Source organism: Rhinolophus ferrumequinum, assembly GCF_004115265.2.
Source record: "Rhinolophus ferrumequinum isolate MPI-CBG mRhiFer1 chromosome 5 unlocalized genomic scaffold, mRhiFer1_v1.p scaffold_110_arrow_ctg1, whole genome shotgun sequence".
NCBI lineage: Eukaryota > Metazoa > Chordata > Mammalia > Chiroptera > Rhinolophidae > Rhinolophus > Rhinolophus ferrumequinum.
Window position 1 is genome coordinate 5,503,866 of NW_022680355.1, and position 19,315 is coordinate 5,523,180.

At 34.5% G+C, this 19,315-nt stretch overlaps 1 protein-coding gene across 4 annotated transcripts in view; it reads left to right on the plus strand.

Annotated features, from left to right (window-relative positions):
- The window catches only part of PLXDC2 (plexin domain containing 2), a 389,290-nt gene that overhangs the window by 254,321 nt on the left and 115,654 nt on the right, over positions 1-19,315 (plus strand). For all 4 annotated transcript variants that reach the window (XM_033100592.1, XM_033100589.1, XM_033100590.1 and 1 more), the window contains 2 exons: positions 9,798-9,920; positions 15,778-15,896. In XM_033100592.1, coding sequence (XP_032956483.1) covers positions 9,798-9,920; positions 15,778-15,896 — 242 coding nt within the window. The remainder of the gene's footprint in view (positions 1-9,797; positions 9,921-15,777; positions 15,897-19,315) is intronic.

Below are 19,315 nucleotides of genomic sequence, written 5' to 3' on the forward strand. Positions count from 1 at the left end.
TCAGGGAAGTGAGGATGGGATGAAATTTCCAAAAAAATAGAGGGTTACTCTAGAATAAAAATACCAATTAACCCATATTTTATTCACTTCAAAAATAATATTGGGTGGAAGAAAAAAGTGTGATAGGTAAATTGATAACCTATTTAGAGAACAATATAGAAGAATATAACATCAGAGTAGGAAGAATATCTTTATAACTTCAGAGTAAGGAAGTATTTTAAGAATGCACAAAAAGCACAAACCATAGATAGTATGCAGATTTTTTTTTTTTTTTAATCTAAAAAACGAGTCCTAGAAATAAATAAGAAAAGGTCAAAGAATTTTTCGGGCACTTCACAGAAATGGAAACTTTAATGACAAATAAGCTTCTGAGAAAAATAGTGAATTTCATGATTACTCAAATTTACAGTTTCGTAAGGTAATTAATCAATATTATTGAGTAATTTTAATTGAGTAATGTAAATAAGTGCCATAATGAAATACAATTTCACAACTACCAGATTGGCAAAAGTTAAAAGTGTGTCGATATCAAATTTGATAGGAATATGAAGCAATCAATTGGTGTAACTACTTAGAAAAACAATTCTGCATTATCTGGTGAAGTTGCACATGTGCGTGCCCCTGATCTAGCCATGCAGCTTCTAGGTTTATCCATTAGAAATTCTTGAAAATATGAGCCAGGTTCTATGTAGAACTTTTAATGGTAGCACCATTTGCAATAGCAAAAAAAAAAACAATGAGACAATACAAATGTCCACAGGAGTCTAATGGATAAACTAACTGTGGCATGTTCACATAGTGGAATAGGATACAGCAGTGAAAAACAAGTGAAACAGCTACTTGCACAACAGAGTTCATTCTCTCAGGAATGTATAGTTAAACAGAAATAAAAGATTTTAGAACAACTCTTACAATTCAGTTGTTTTAAATTCTTAAACATATGCAAAGCTCATCATCTTTAGGGATGCAAACATGTAGCATAACAACTATAAAGAAATAGAATGAAATGGTAAAATGTGATACTGTTTTGCTCTTAGGAGGGAAATACAGTGCATTTTAAATGTCATATTTGTTCTTTGTTATATATTTTTTAGTCTGGATAGTGAATAACTGATATATGGGTGCTTATTGCTTACTTATCCATATATGCGTAAGCATACATAGTCTGACAATTAAGGTCCCAAATTTGTTGCAACAATGTTACTAACCGTTTTTGAGATCAGAGGGATTATTCATTATGAATTTGTACCAACTGGACAGTTAACCAAGTTTACTATTTGGAAGTGCTGAAAAGGCTACAGGAAAAAGTTAGACCACCTCAACTTTCGCCAACAATTCATGGCTCTTGCATCATGACAATGCACCAGCTCACACGGTACTGTCTGCGAGGGAGTTTTTAGCCAGTAAACAAATAACTGTATTGGAACCCCCTCCCTACTCATCTGATCTGGCCCTCAGTGACTTCTTTTTTTACCGGAAGATAAAGGAAATATTGGAAGGAGACATTTTGATGACATTCAGGACATGAAGGGTAATACGAGGACAGCTCTGAGGACCATTCCAGAAATAGAATTCCAAAATTGCTTTGAAGGGTGGAGTAGGCACTAGCATTGGTGCATAGATTCCTAAGGGGAGTACTTCGAAAGTGACCGTAGTGATATTCAGCAATGAGGTATGTAGCACTTTTTCTAGGATGAGTTCGCAAACTTAATTATCAGAAGTTTGTATATTCTATGCATATATATAGTATGAATTTTATCTCTTTAAGATTTATTTTTAAAACCATTAAAATACGTAGTCACATATATAAACAAATTGTAATTGGTTAAATTAAACATCACAAAATATGCATGTTTGAATGTATATGAATGTTTGAGTATGTACTGAAGAATTTTAGAATCTAAATAGTACTTGCAAAAACACCAAGGGTCAAGGGAACTGTTTTGTCAGTGTTTTGATCAAAATAAATATATTCAGTCAAATTTTCACTGAAGGATTTTAGGACGTAGAAACTCTAACATTTGAATTTAGATCTAATTTGTGAGATAATTGGTACTGCTGTTCAAATTCTAGTCTTTTTTGGCCTCAATGACTGTATCCCAATTGAATACAAGTAATTCTATGTAATAACTGTGCTGAAAGAATATGTACTCTAATAAACTCTCTCCTAAGTCAATACTAGGAAAAGGTGACCCTAAATAAACTTAATGTTTTTGTTTGTTTATTTTTTCTTTTCGTGTGAGGGAGACTGTTGGAAGAGAAATAATAAGGCTGGGATGTGGAAAGTCTTAGGGCTTCTTTCAATCTCTCACTGCTTTCAGTGATTAGTGTTCTAAAATAGAGTTGACGAATGTTATGTAAGAAAACATATCTGTGAAAATAGATGCATTTTTGAGAAGTTTAGTCTAGATGGCATTAACCAAAATATTATGGGTCAGCAAATGGGTAAAACTGTGTCTAAAAATACTTTCAGAGGAAGTAAGCTGGATTTTATTGTGCTTCAGATTTTAAGATGCTCAATACGCATTATGTATTGATTTACATGATCTATGGACTCGAAGATTCTCTCTAATATATACATATATATGCATGTGTATATATATTATATATACAGAGGGTGTCAAAAAATGTATACACATTTTAAGAAAGGAAAACTGTATTAAAATTGTAATACTCAATATATACCGATAACGAAAGATGACTACAAGTCACGTTTGACTTCTGCAATTACAAGAGGAGCTCAAAGTGGTTACCATCAGTGTCCAGACACTTCTGATTACGGTGAACTACTGCTTGAGCAACGTTGACCAAAGTGTCCACTCGTATACACTTTTTTGACATCCCCAGTATGTACTCATATACACATACATATATGTGTGTGTGTGTGTGTGTGTATTTATATAATATTTATATATATATGTGTGTACACACACACATACACACACACACACACACACATAAACAAAACCAAATATATAGATTCCTTTTTTTTGTCAAAGGAAGTGAATTTTTCTTTCAGCACCTAATGTATTGAGTGTTCAAATTGTAGGGCATATTGAAAATATAAAGTGTGAAGTGTAATAGGAATATACAATTGGGTCAATTTTTTGTCCTGATAATTTTGTCCCTCTCACTGGCTACTTATCACCCTAAGGGACCAAACGACTAAAACCGCTGAGAAACTGGAGGAGTGGTCACAACTCTGACACAGTAAAAGGGCACATGTCTCAGGTAGGTTAGAGAATCAGAGAAATTTGAGTCTGACACTGGGACCTCAACAATCAAGGGCAGACGGGGAGAAGAGTCAATGCAGCTGCAGAGGGCGCCTCTACAGAGCTCTGATTTCAAAAGGGTGTCAGAGCCGTGCGGATGCTCCATGTATATATGCTGAATGTGGACTTGCAGCCATGTTTGCATAGTCCTTTTTCAGTGATTAATGCTCACACAGTGTTGTTTAACACAGGTTAATGTTCCAGAATTGTAACTCAATGAGACGAAGTGATGACATGAGATCATGTAGCTTGTGAAAGATGAAGAACTCAAACGTAGACCTTTCTGCTACATTTCAGCTCTTCATGGAGAGAAATGTATACACAGACACACACACACATACACACCGGGGTGCCAAAAAAATGTATACACATGACTTGTATTCATCTTTTATTATCAGTATATATTGAGTATTACAATTGTGGTACAGTTTCTTTCTTTCTTAAAAGGTGTATACATTTTTTGGCACCTTCTGTGTGTGTGTGTGTGTGTGTGTGTGTGTGTGTATTATACATATATATGTATATTGTGTATATATATGTAAGTGTATGTATAAATAACGTGTATTATATGTATATACACACACTATATATATATATATATATATATATATATATATACTCAGTTTACATATTATCTCATTATACTCATTTACATATTATATTATTATCTGTCTATCTAAACAGTATATATATGACACTAGATTGGATCTATAAGTTATATGCTAAGGCATTAAAACCCAAACCGTCTGGGACAACAATTGGGTTATTTTAGTTATGCTGGAGAAAAGAGGAAGGAACAGGCCCTTGATTTGGGGCTGGCGGTGCAGTGCAGATGGTTCTCTGCGAAAGCAAAGCCCTTCTACTTGCCGTTAGCTTCTTTCCTGTTTCTCTTGCACTGAAAGGGGAGGGACAATGAAGAGATTGTCAGTACATTCAAGACACCTCACAGCTTGGATGGATTCTGGTAAAACTTAGGGATGAAGTTTCCCTCTCCTAGGATTGTCTAAACAGTGAAGGAAAACAAAAACATGCCTGGAGGAAGGGAGGTAGGAAAGTATAGTTATAATTTAAAAAATATAGATAAAATTTGCTTGGTAAGCTACAGGCTGGATAGACTACAATTCTGGGCAAGAATCCTAATGAGGTATTCTCCTGCTAAGTCATATTTTTACTCGAAATTTGCCTGATTTTTACTTGAAATTTGCCTGATTTGTATGCATTCCTCTAGACTGGTCAATAAACGCAGTAAGGTCTGAAGACGTAGAGGCTACCTGAAGGTTGCCTGTCTTTACATTTGTGCATCTTCCTTCCAGGGCTGTTTCTGGACATTGGAAAAATAGATTTCAATGACAGTTTTTAAGTCCCTAGAAAAGGTAGGAGCAGTGTTCATTGTTCCTTATGGTAGACAGGGTGTTCAAGGGGTCGAATGAAAGACAGAACAATGGGCTGTCCCCTCTAGAGAAGGATAGAGCATGGATGGAAACCCAGCTGATAATTTAGCACTGTCCTAGGTAGGTTCCCAAAGGATTATTTATGTCCCAGGAAATGGGCAGAAATTCCAGGGGGGAGCTGATGTTCATAGGTCAGGAAGCCAAGTAGAAAGACTGGGGAGTAAGGTTCCAGGTCCTTGGTGGAATTCCAAACAGAGGCTTTGCAAAAATGGGGCAGCACACCGAAAACTGATACCTCGCATATCGGGGACTAACTCCCAGCTATAATTTGGCTGTCACACGTGAGTCCAGCATTTGACAACAGGATCCCCGAATCCTCAGTTTAGGAGCATAAATAATTTAAAGCCACCTTCCCCATCTCCCCCATGTAGAAGTAAGGTTTTTGAAATATCACCAGGATCTGTCTGAATAGAGGGAGATGAACTTGATTTTCATGTAAAAGGAGCAGCCCAATGCCTCCGTGAAAAACCATGTAGTTCATGCACTGCCCAACTCCAAGGGGCGCCATTCACTGTCCTCAGTGTGAACGGAAACATCTCTGGAAATCCTGGATAGTCGGAAGCATTTAGAAAGGAGGGATGAGGGGGGCTGTTTGACAGTGACCAATAGGAATTAACATATATTAAGAACAAGTGACTTATTTGAGAAACAAGAGTGAGAAGACAAGAACTACAGGTAGCAATTCTGTTAATAGTTCAAAATGAAAATGAAAGAAGTTACAGATTTTTGTCTCTTTTTCCTCATCTACACAATTCTGGCTTCTTGTTTCTTTTTCACTCTCAGGGGCTAAAGAGAGGCACGTTATGTAGTCAACATAGATTTTTATATTAGTCATTTTATAAACGTAATTTGCAGCCAAGAACCAAGTGTCACTTGTAGCTTTTTCCCCCCAGAAGATGACTTTGTTGTAATTTGTAATCCCCAACTCTGCCTTAAACCAATAGAATAAAGGAGTCTACGAGATGTGATGTATATTAACGTATATATTTACAATTTTTGACTATATAAAATATTGATATATTTTACCTTGACAGCTGGTTGGAATTGTAATGGGGAAATATTTGGTGATTGACAATATTATAGTTGCTTCTTGGAGAGAACGAGTGGTTCGTGAGCTTACATGAACTTCAGAAATTATTTTTCCTAACCATCTAGGTTGCATGTACAAGCCAATATCCTCAGAATGAACTGTGTGGTCTACTGGCAAAAATGTTATCCAGAGGAAGCCTGTTATGTGAAACCTGTCATTGTACAGTTGCAGCTGGCAGACAGTTACATTACCAGATAACTTAACCACAACTTTTAATTTTCAAGTTAGCAATTGCTGCCACATATGGCTTTGTTTAAAAGGCTGACTGAATTGCAAACAAGTATTTGTGTGGAAGGGGGTAGTCTGTAGCATGTGAGAATGTATTACGATTCATAAAATGGCATTTGTGCAAACTATATGGTGAATTATGCTCAGAATGCATTTGTTGGCTTCAAGCAAATTGTCCACCACAACAGTGAGCAATTGATAAAACAATAACCAAATAGCACTCAGTTAAATAATTCAATTCTTCGTGAACAGCAATGAACCAGATCATATATAAGGTTAATGGGGGATCAGTATGAGAAATGTGTTCTCCTTATGGATAAAAGACCATAAATTTTAGATCTGTTTGATTACTGTGTAGGAGTTGTAGTACCCGTGTCACAGTGGTGACAGTGGTAGCGTGTTCCATTGTCACTTGTCCTCTAAGAGCAGCATTTCACTATGAATGCTCAGTGCCCGACAGGCATATCCATCATCTCCAATCTTTCCTCTGGGGTCAAAAATATCAACTGAAAGACAATGAAGTAGAATATTTTAAGTAACTCTTTACACATTAAAGTTTCATATAGTGTTTCAGAGGTAATTATAGCCTCTTCATGCTTCCTTTAGTACTATGATAGTTCCAATTAAAAGAAACAACTATTTGCAAATAATAGGAGATTAATATTTTTACAAGGTGTTTATTCCATCAGAATGTAAGGAAAGAGACATCATACGTAGAGCTTGGACCTTAAAACTTTTTATTATCTGTTGTCTATAGTTAGGGTCAGTGGTGCGCCTTAACCCCAACTAGAATAATGCAAAGAAGCACATACCATTTGGATATGAAACACGAGTTTGAAATCATATAGACATCTTAATGCAAGTCTAATCTAGTAGTGTGCATTAGACAGAAAAGTCTTCAAGGGATAAAAATGAGATAGAATTTAATTGATTGGTTGATTTTTGCAAATTTTCATTTCAAACAGTGTTTTGAAGTGCTTTTCATGTATCAACTCATTCAACCATCATAACAACCCAATGATATTGATACCCTTACTGCTCCATTTAACAGATTGGGAAATTGAGGCACAGAGCGGTCAAGTAACTTAGTCACAGTGCCAGGGAATAATTTGATTCTACCATTAAATACATTATCTAATCATGTCATTCACTTACCAATAAATGAGTCATTTGGTGGATTGCAATAGAGGTATCGAATTTGAACCTATTTATACAATTTTCCAATTAAAAGAACAGAGGCTGAAGTAATACAATAAAAATAGCAGGATTTGAGGTGACTACAACTTTGCTCTAAGGTGTAGATGTTAGAATTTTCACAAAGAAAACAGGTCTTCCTCAAACTCCTTGTTTAAGTACGAAATCCAGTGAGGAAGAGCATAATGTTCTGGAAACTATAAATTCTAAAACACATTGTGAAGCGATCCTAAAATTTGAAAGAATAAGACTATATTAATTGTAATACTTCTGCAATTACAAGAGGTGGTCTAAGTGGTTACCATCAACATCCAGACACTTCTGGTTATGACTAACTGCTGCTCGAGCATAGATAACATCTTTTAAAATGTGTATACATTTTTTGGCACCCCCAGTATGTATACACACACACACACACACAAATGTATGTATATGTGTATATATATACTCATATACATATATATCTGTGTGTATATGTATATATATATATATATATATATATATATATATATATATATATATAATTTTAAATACTAACAGTAAGAATTAAGTATCTGAAATCATCTATGGTCATACATTTTGCAACTCTTTCTCTAGGAATTGCTGCTACTTTTCTTAGAGTTGTTTTGGAGAATGAATTTTATATGGATTTAAAATTATCTTACTGCCTTAAATTACTGCCCTCTTTATTTCTTAAATCAAGTGAAGTTTCTTCTATTAGTACGCCGAGAGTATAGAGTAGAGAAATAACTATCCAAAGCTACCATTTCTGAAAGAACATTTTCAGAGTATAATTTAATCTTTCCTTAAAAGATCATACTTATAGAACTTTTATATCTGTATTAGTGGTGAAATCATAAAGACATGGTGATGATAGGAGAAAAAGATAAATCATAGACCCTGAAAAACAGTTACTCTTCATCTTTATAATTTTAAGTCTGTCATATTGGGCTTTGAACACTAAGAGTGTCTCTGAAAATCTGCAGGGAAATAAAATAAAAGCAATGACTGCCTCACCCTATATTATTTTAGTACACTTGAGTTATGTGAAATTGCAAATATATAAAGTTCTGCTCAAGGCCTAGAGAATTTATTTTGAAAGATGTTACTTGTCAATGATTAAAATACATGCTAATGAATTTACTAGTTAAAAAAATATTTTTAAGGTGAATAGCTAGAATTTAGTTTTGCCCTTGATGAAAAATGAAAAGGAAGTTAAGGAAAGAAGACACGCTAGAAAGACAGATATTAATTTCAAAGTAAATAACTGCAGATTTAATATTCCAATAACTTACCTAGAAAATTACAGTTGAGAATTTGAAACAATAAAGACCACAATATGCCAATGAAAACTTTAAGATCATGAAGTGAAATAAACTTTTAGAAGTATAAATTCTACACAATTTTTTCTTTTTAAAATCTTGCTTGTTTTATTTTATTCTTCTGAAAATAGAGAAATGATCTATAGTCGTCCCAGATATCTAGTTAATTTATGATTGCCTAAACATTACAACTGCATTGTCACAAATAAGTTGCCTTGGATTGTATTTTGTGTGTGTATATGTGTGTGGTGTGTACACATGTAACCATTTGCATATATATTTTTGTTAATGGTGCATTTCTTAGATTAATATTAAAATTAGCATTCCCTGAGCTGACTCTCCTTTCACATCTAAAGACAGTGGAGGCAAGAAGCCAGTATAGGATTAACAATTTGTCATGGATAATTCACAAAATAAATAAACCCAGTGTGAATAATTGAAAATGGGTAGGGTTATAACATAGGAGCTATGGAAAGTTAATTCAAGAGGAAGTTCTCCACAGTAAATGTCCTCTCGTTATCCAACTGCTAGAATAGGCTGGCTTTGATAAGTCTCAAGAAGAAAGCCATTTGTGCATTATCAGTGATGCACCCTCTTATCTACAAACACATAATCTTTATTTTCAAGATAGGGTGTTAATAATAATATTATAAAAAGCAATCTGAGAAACGTGCAAGTTTTACCATGAGTGTTTAGCCTCCTTTCAACTTTGAAAAAAAGATCTAAAACGTTTCTTCCATTTTAGTGATGTAGAAAGATATAAAAATATAGAGAGATATATGCATGTATAGTTTTTAAATTGTCCTAAGCTGAGATTGCAGTTTAAGAAAATGCAATTAAACAACATGAAAATACATTCATGTCTAAAAAGGACTTGCATGTTCGGCCAGTGTTAACATAACAAGGGATTAATCATGGCATATTGAATGTTTGAATTGCTGATAGTACTGTATTAGCCTTTTCAGTGTAAATACCTCTTCCAGATAATAACCATTTTCCCCACAGTATAGATTTCTGATTTACCAATCTGCAAGGTGCTGCCATCCTATGAGGATGTGTTACTTAATCCAGACTCAACTATTTTTGGTCAGATAGATATTAAGTCATTCATTGTGTTCCTTTTTTTAGCTGCAATGATATTTTATTTTCAAAATATGACTGCAACTGATTTGGAGGTATTTTCATGAAAATTTTATCTGGGCTTTTCCTTAACATGTTTCCTACTTTTTTTTAATCATAGGTTTCATATACACTGGAGAAGTCGTACATCGAATGCTAACAGCCACCCAGTACATAGCTCCTTTAATGGCAAATTTTGATCCCAGTGTATCCAGAAATTCAACAGTCAGATATTTTGATAATGGTACGTATTGGTTAGACTATTTTTTTTACTGTATGTATACTTGTAAGCATCAATCATCAGATTCATACTAATATTTTAGTAACCTGAGTTTTTGTTTCTTTGTTTTTGGTCGAGTGGATTTATAAACTGCTCTATGATGATAAATGTGATACTGTTAGTATGGGAAGTAAAGTATCTGGTCAAATGCTACTCTTTTATTCATTCATTCATTTGTTCAACAACTGTTTGCTAACAGCTATTAGGTACTATAATAAATGAGTCAAACAAAGCAAATATTAATACATTTGATGCTATTTGCAATCTTTCCTATTAAAAAAACTACATAAGGATAACTTGTTAGTTCTGATCTTCAAGCAGAGGCAAGTGGCATAGACATTGATACTCAATTTTTAAACCTTATGAACTATATATACCATAAGATGAACACACCTTTTAAAAACTTAGGGTAGTGGATATTTAAAATACACTTACGAAATTTAACTTTTTCTGACTTTAATATATGAAATGGAACCTATTAAGGTTTGTCAAGTATGTTGACCACAATCTAGCCTTACTACTTCTTTACCAGACACATAAAATTGTCAAAGAAAACCTAGAATATGTCACTAAATGCTATTCAAATATAAGGCTCTAACTTTAGTGGACTAAATAGGAAAAGAAGAGTTTGTTTTGAAAATTTAATTAAAGATACAAGTACAAACTTCCAGTTATAAAAAAAGTCACAGAGATGTAAAGTACAGCATAGAGAATAGAGTCAATAATATCATAATAACTATGTACGGTGACAGATGGTTACTAGACTGAGGGTGGTGCTTCATTTTGTAAGGTGTATGAGCGTTGCATAACTCACTATATTGTACATCTGAAACTAACATAATATTGTATGTCAACTCTAAATAAATCTAAATTATTTAATTAGTTAATTTTTAAAAGGGAAATTCTTTATTAAATAGTACTTATTTGTCCAAATGACAATTTTAGCTTTTAAAATAATGGAAGCATTTGGCAGGAACAAAATTATTTCTACTCCTAATGATCAAGGAAGAAATTTACTCTTGAGTAGTATAGACTTAATGGTATAAGAGTTTGGGGGAAATGTGATTATTTTGCTAAACTCCATCTTCTGACCAGTGTGATGAAGCCATTTTACATATCAAAATAGCAGAGGAAGAAGGAAGCTAAGTATAGTTAGATATACACTCTGAGAAATTCATTTCAAGCATTTTGAATAACACGAGTGTGTTCCAAAATTAAGTAGCTCTGAATGTTAACCATTATAGTAACTTGCCCCTATTATTTTAAGAAGTGTTGTACTCTGTCTTCCCTCTTTAAAAAAATTAATGAGGTGCTAAAGCCCAAGGATGCAAAAGTAGATTGTAAGTACACTTGAGGCAGAACCACAACAAGAAACTTACCTGAAGCTTATTGCATTACCACCAGAAAGAATCCCCTTAGTAAACAGGAAATAATTTGATGAAAGTTGATTATTTTCCCAGCTCTCTCACTTCCTAGGTGATGCTGGGGACATTTACTGTGGACGCAGGATTCTGAAGACTAAGTTTTTCTATTGTTAGCATCAAAATCATAAAGCATATTAAATAAGTCTCTTCCTCCATATATTCTACCATACATAATGTTTCTAAGTAGCTGTTAATATTTGAATTTTACTTTTATTTGAATGACTTTTAAAAATTAATTTTTAAATTAATTCTATACTCCAAATTCTTTGAAATGAGGACTAGCTATAAGAAAGCAGTTTATCTTGAATACCTGGCAGAAACTCGTATTCAGTAAGTCTTACATAATAATCCATGAATGAATAAATGAAAAAAATTAAATACGTAAGATGAGTTTTTAATTCTGAGAATTATAAAAGTAATAATAATTAAGAATTAATGTATTTTACTTTATTGAAATATCTTCTGTGTAATGACCAATGGAAATATTGAGTTCCTACAATATGATAATGAAAGCTGAGTAATTGCTTGTGTTTTAGTGAATCAATGAAGCAGTTTTGAATATTATTATGTTCTTCACCGAGTGCTTTTATGCAATAGCAACTTCCTGAAATATTTCCAACTTTGATGGGCTAGGATCACTAAAGGTATGCTGAAGCATGGGAAATTCAACATTTTAGTTAAGCAAAGCTTCTCTAGAGGAGACAGCAGCAGTTTAGAAAGATTCTAAGATAGTGTGAGACGATGCTTCCAATTGTTGTAGGTAGCCTAAATGACAACAAAAGTCTAAGTGAGTCACAGAATGGTAATGCACAAAAACTAGAAAAGTTATAAAAATAAAACTTTTCTTAGAAAAATAACTTGAATAGCAAATTCTAAAGTGTAATTCTTACTTACAATCAAAACCTTGATACACATGGAAGCTCTGCATTTTTACACCCTCCACTACATTTCGTTTTTCATGTGACACTTTACAACTTTTTATATTCTCTATCAATTAACAGATTATTGCATAGTTTTTTTTATACATTTGTGTTTTAACATTTATACTAGAGGTACCCACCATCATTACAGTAGTAGACTATTCTGAATTTTACCTTTACCATTGAGTTTTATAGTTTCATATAATTCTTGTTACTATTAGCATGCTTTTATTTCAGTTTGAAATCCCTTTAACATTTCCTATTAAGCTGGCCTAGTGGTGATGAACTTCTTCAACTTTTGTTTGTCTGGAAAACTTTTTATCTCCCCTTCAATTCTGAAGGACACCTTTGCCTGGTAGAGTATTCTTGGTTGGCATTTGGAATATTTCATTATGCTCCCACTAGCCTGTAAGGTTTCTGCTGAAAAATCTACTGATAGTTTTATGTGGATTCCCTTGTAAGTAACAGATTGCTGCCTTTAAGATTCTTTCTTTGTCTTCAACTTCTGTTAATTTGATTAGAAGGTGTCTCTGTATGAGTCTCTTTTAATTCATCTTCCTTTGTATTTTTGGGATTCCTAGATCTGGATGTCTGTTCCCCCCTCACCTCCACCCCCCAAATTAGGGAAATTTCCAGTCATTATTTCTTTGAATAAGCTTTCTGTCCCTTTCTATCATCTCCTTCTGGGATCCCTATAATGTAAATACTGGTCCACTTGATGGTGACCTTTACTCTTTAAGAGCTATCTTTACTCTTTTTTCATGCTTTTTCCTTTTTGCTCCTCTGATTGGATGAATTCCCCTCCCCTGTCTTCAAGCTCATTTATCCTATATTCTACTTGGTCTAGCTTGATGCTGAACTCCTCTATTAAAATTTTCCAGTCAGTTATTATACTTCAGCTCTAAGATTTCTCTTTAGTCATTTTTAATATTTTTCTCTCTTTGCTGAAATTCTCACTTTGTTCTTGCATTGTTTTTCTGACCTCAGTAAACATCTTTATACTGTTGTTTTGAACTCATTTGAGTAAATCACTTACCTCTACTTCATTAATATTGGTTTCTGGAGCTTTATCTTGTTCTTTCATTTGAAACATATTCCCTTTTTCTTCAATTTTCTTGACTCTGTGTTGGTTTCTGCTCAGTAGACAAAATAGCCACTTCTTACAGTCTGGTCAGAGTGGTCTTGTGTAGGACATAAACCTCATCAGTCAGCCCAGCTAAAGCTCCTGGTTGCCTCTCAAACCTTTGTGATTGTCCAAGATACCATCTTGGTTCTTAGTAGTGCCCGATAGTTGAATGTGTCCCAAGCCCCATCAGTGTCCTAAAGGGGAAGATTATAGTCAGCACCTAGATGCAGACTGATTTGTTGCTGGATTCTCAAGCAAAAACCAGGAAAGTATGCAGTCAAACCTCTTCTAGGGAGAAACAGGGAGACAGGCATTTTTGCCTGCTCTTTGTGCAGAGTCTGAGAGTCTAGCCATGGGGAGGTGCTCCTGCACCCATTTGGGAATTGCTTCTTTGTCTGCTATAGCCTGTGACTTGTAAATGCAAAGCCCTGTTGGCTACCAGAGCAGGTGGTTTAGATGCCTGAACCTCAATGGCAGCCATAAAAGTTGGGACACTACAGGTATAGACAAGCTTTTTCCAGATAAGGACTGACACTTAGCTTTATTGTTGGAGTTAGCTGGAGGAAGATGGTGTGGGAAGTGCCCACCAGCTGTTCTGGGCCCTGGGAGGATAACAGTCAGTTCCTAGATGACTGCTAACTAGATGCCAGACCCTCATGCAGCAGCTTGAAAAATATGTAGTCACACCTCTTCCAGGAAAAGACTGGGAGGTGGGCACTTTTGCCTGCTTCCTCTCTGCTAAATTCTGGGGGAATAAATAGTCATGGCAAGCGCTCAAGGGTATGCCTGGTAACAATTGCTTCTTTGTCTGCTGCAGTCCTATAGGACTCATGAATGCAAATCCCATTGTCTATCACAATTAAGTGATCTGGGGAGTTGTCCCTCAGCTGCTACCACAAAAACTGGGTGCCAGACATGTGTGTAAGCTCCCTGCAGAGAGATACTCATGACCCGGTTTTATCATTAGAGTGAGCCAAAAGGAAAAGTCAGGGTAAATGCCCCGTGGCTCCTTTGGACTCCAAAGAGAATAGCACCTAGATGGGTTCAATTTCAATGTGGGTATTTTCTCAGTTGCCCCATGCATAGTCATGTAGTAGCTAGTATCTGGATTTCTCTCAAAGGAAATTATTCTGTGTGTAGCTGTACGTTTGGTGTGTCCATGTGAGGAGAGAAATTCAGGAGCCTCCTGTGCTGACATCTTGGTCAGAAGCTCTCTGCATTAAGTTGTAAGAAAAAATACTGTAAATGCACCATTCATCTTGTACAGGATTAACTCAGGAAGACTCAGATGAAAGAAACGGATATGGCAAAGTATGTGGGAAGGGAGGTGGACTTCCGTGTCCCTCTGGGCAGTATCTTCCCAGCCCGTCCACATCTTCAGCAATGCAGAAGCTCTCCGTCATGCATTCTTGATTTTTCTTTTCTTTTTTAAGCAGATATTTACCGACCTGGGAGATAAGTTTTACTCTTTAATTCTGAGAGTTTCATTTTCTGTACAACATTTTTTGGCAGCATGATTTTTTTCACTGAACAGAAAATCTAATACTAAGAACTAAGCAAAATTGTTAGCTGCTCATTTGTTTTCTTTTAAAAAAATAGAGAGAGAATAAAAAATGTCAGTTAAAACAAGTAGATGAATTCTCACTGGTGGCTATTCAATGGTGTTTTAATTTATATTTGATGTTAATGATTTTATAGTAAACACTGGCAGATTGACTCATCAGAATATGACATATAGCACTGAAGAGTTATCCCAGTGTACTTCAAGGAGGCTTCAGAAATCTTAGCCTGGGGCCCTTTAAGCTACCTTGCAGCCTCCTGGAAGCAATACAACAAAGACAGAAATACAGGCCACGTGAATCAAAGAAGAATATTACCATTAGTGTTAAAAGAATTTCTTCAGCATGGAAGAGTATAATTCTAAGTATGGAAGAGACATTTTCAGGTCTTTTTTTAAGTGATTCTAGCCTTCTGAATGTGTTCCTTTCTCTCAGCATTTGTCAATGTATTTGAAATTCATTCAATTCACTCGGGCTGCTGCGTTTTGAAAGTGGCTTATGGAAATTTAAGCAGACAGTACCCATTAACATTAATAGACTTCCTACGGCAAAATTCCCCCCATGCTGGGCTCAATATTAACCTCAGTATGAGGTTAAATTTTCCCAAATATTTAGAGACTACTCAATTCTTTAACCATATTCCAAATGCTGTTTCGATAACAGTATTCCAGTTAACCATATAAAAATTCAAGTAGTGCTACTACTAGATTTGTAGGCTAGACCCATGTTTTTGTGAAGGTTCCCACCAGAATTTATCTCATTGCATTTTTTCTGTTCTGTTGGGGTTAATAGGCACAGCACTTGTTGTCCAGTGGGACCACGTACATCTCCAGGATAATTACAACCTGGGAAGCTTCACGTTCCAGGCAACCCTTCTCATGGATGGACGCATCATCTTTGGATACAAAGAAGTAAGTAATGTATTGATGACGGCCTTCCCCTTTGACCTTGACCTGTATCTGTTCTTTTCTTCAGGTGTCAGGAAAGGCACACTTTATAGTTAGGAACCTCAGATCATTTTCTCATTTCTTGGTTTCTTTCGCTTCATTAAAAAAAAAAGAAAACAATAAATGTTTTTTTTAATCTACTGGGTAGCACTAATTGTTAATTCTCTGGGTTTTGTTTTGGTTTGTATTCTGATATCATTGGCATTACATTATAATTCATGAATTTTATAAAATCATTGAATAATTATATTCTAGTGATAGTATAATGAAATAACTCTAAGAAAAATGATTTGAAATTTGGGATGTGATTATTTATATAATATATGACATTGTTTGTTTGAGTTTGCCTTGTCAATTACTGTGAATTTTTTTGATTCTATCTCCAAAAGTATTAGTAAGCATGAAAATGTGTATGACTGAATGACCCAGGACTGAAAGCGTTCCAGGACAGCCTTTCACCAATGGTTATTGCAAGCTGGTAGGAAAGACTGATTAGAGATTTAAGTGACAGGAAGAACAAGGGAATTTAAACTTATGGTTTGTTTCATTTTACCAAATGGACAAAGTAATGAATGGAAACTTACTAAATTGTAGCCTTAAATTTACAGAATATCTAAATTAGAATAATGGCATATTTGGTTTAAAACTCTATTGACAATGTAATTAAAGTCTACTAGGCAATCTAATCTTTGGGGGAAGAAAACAAAGAATAAAGTTCCAGGAACAGCAGATACGGTATTTCAGGCAGTCACTAGGCATAAGAGAAAGTCTGACAATGTGGATTGATGAAGGGCACTATTCTCCCATGGACTGATAGGCATTTATCATAATATGGGCTCAATATCTTATTTTCAATCGAACGGTTATTTTCCCTCAGGAAATGAATCCATGCCTGTTAAGAAGATGTTGATAATTTTAAAAGGATTCACTTTGGTCAAGTCTTCTGAAATTTATCTTTTCTATAAAATGAAGGGTAGTTATATTTAATTAGATAAGCCAACTTTAGAAAACTCATAAGTAGGCTATGTGTTTCCACTCCTTTGAAGAATTCTTCTGTCTGGAATTAATCACTTACTTCGGGCAATAATATAAGTAGAAAAGCATATAGGATCTATTCTGCTTGGTGCTTCTTTATCCAGAGCTATATTTTGATACCATAACCCATCGTATCTTATATCACAGCCCCTGGAAGCTGAGATAGTATCACTCAAAGGGACTTATTCATTCCAAGTTTTCATTATAATCTAGTGTGCTACTGGGACTGCAGAGTGATGTTATGGAATGTTAGTTTGCAACATTTTTAACCAACAGTGGTAAAGTTTCTGGAAAGATGCAGGGTCAGTAAGTCTAGAGTCTTAAACCTCACTAACTGCAGGCTTTGTTAAAACAGAGGTTTGTTCTATTGTGGTCTCTCTTTCTCTCTCTCTCTCTCTCTCTCTCTCTCTCTCTCTCTCTCTCTCTCTCTCTCGATTTCTCTCATCAAAATTGCCATCTCCATTTATACTGTTTTCAATGGGTGTCTTGCATTGAAGAGTTAAAAGTTTATTTTTCCTATTCTCTGTTTACAGTGGGTTTCATATTTTTTAATTTTTTTTCTTTATTTTAATCAAAGAAAATTTTTCCATTATGTTTTTTTTTTCCTGTTTTGGCATGGGGAATATTAAGCTGTAAGCAATTCTTTATTGATATTCTCAGCTTATTGTCCTGTTGATCATCAGTCCTTCTGAACACAGAATTCTAAAGAAGTCATTACTTTATTATTTGCCTGCTGTCCTTTCTCTGGCCTCGTTAGGAAGCAGTTTCTTATTTCCTATTCTACCTTTTTTTCCCCTGATATTTGTCATGCATTTTATTTTACTGAGGCAAATTTCTATTTGTGAAATTTTCTACAATAAAAGTTTCTGCGTTTACAGCAAGAGGTAGATGCTCTTGGCACTTCTAGAAAAATGTTTATAATCATAATAGCATAAAATAGTTCTTTGCATAATGTATTATATTTGACAGAATGCCTTCACGTGCATTATAGTTTTCAATTATTCAACAGTATCCTGTATTCTTAATATTCTTAGTCTTCATAAAGGTACTGGCGCATAGAAGGTGTTTAATAAATGTATGTGGCTTAATTATGAAATTAGATCATGCACAATTAGCTTTATTTATAGCTAAGCAGACTGAGTCAGACAGGTTAATGACATACTTGAGGTTACAGAGCTAGCGGAGGACAAATTTGGGACTAAAAACCTTAATTTTGTGATCCCAAGAGACCTAAACATTTTTTCTTTCCCAAGGAGATTATGTGTAACAATTCACAAATGACTTTCTCATTTGTTTTTTCAATAAATATTTGTTAATGTTTGGTGTTTAATAATCTTTTCATCTGATTCCAATGTATTACACAATTTTAGTCCCACAGAATCAGAAGAAATATTCCTAGTTAAGTTACCAAGCTAATAAAATCTAAAGAACATAAGACTATAAGGAGTATAATTTTGCGTTCCTGTCCAGATTAAATTTACAGAACCAAAATTATAGATTGAGAAGGAGTGTAATTCTTTCTGTAGTAATTTGCTTCTAGCTGGCTAATGCCAGTTTTGTTTTATTTTATTATATTTTATGTAAGAAGAAAAATTCTGATTTATGCAGAAAATACCAATAAAGGACTTAGTAAAATTGTAGAGTAGAATCAGTAATGCATTAAATAAATTTATTGACACAAATTTCATTTTTATTACTCTCAAATGATTTATTCCAGTAGCTAATTGTATTTCTCTGAGTAATTCTTAATGTACCCATACTAACTATTCAAATGATCTCCAATTCTATCATGTTCTATATATTGTCATTTCTCCAACAATGCAGTATTTTACAATGCAAATTAGGTAAATTATGATCAATAAATTAGAAAACCCACTTGCCCTTTTCATAACAATCTTGCTTATAATAAGATTGAGAAAAGGAAGCACTAGTGCTGTCTAAAGACACGTGTGCTCCAATGTTCATTGCAGCTTTGTTTATGGTGGCCAAGACATGGAAACAACCAAAATGCCCTTCGATAGATGAATGGATAAAGAAGTTGTGGTATATATATACACAATGGAATATTATTCGGCGGTAAGAAAAGATGATATAGGAACATTTTTGACAACTTGGATGGATCTTGAGAGTATAATGCTAAGCGAAATAAGTCAGACAGAAAAAGCAGAGAACCATATGATTTCACTGATATGTGGTATATCAACCAAAAACAACAAAAGAACAAGACAAACAAATGAGAAGCAAAAACTCATAGACACAGACAATAGTTTAGTGGTTACCAGAAGGTAAGGGCGGTGGGGGGTGGGAGATGAGGGTAAGGGGGATCAAATATATGGTGATGGAAGGAG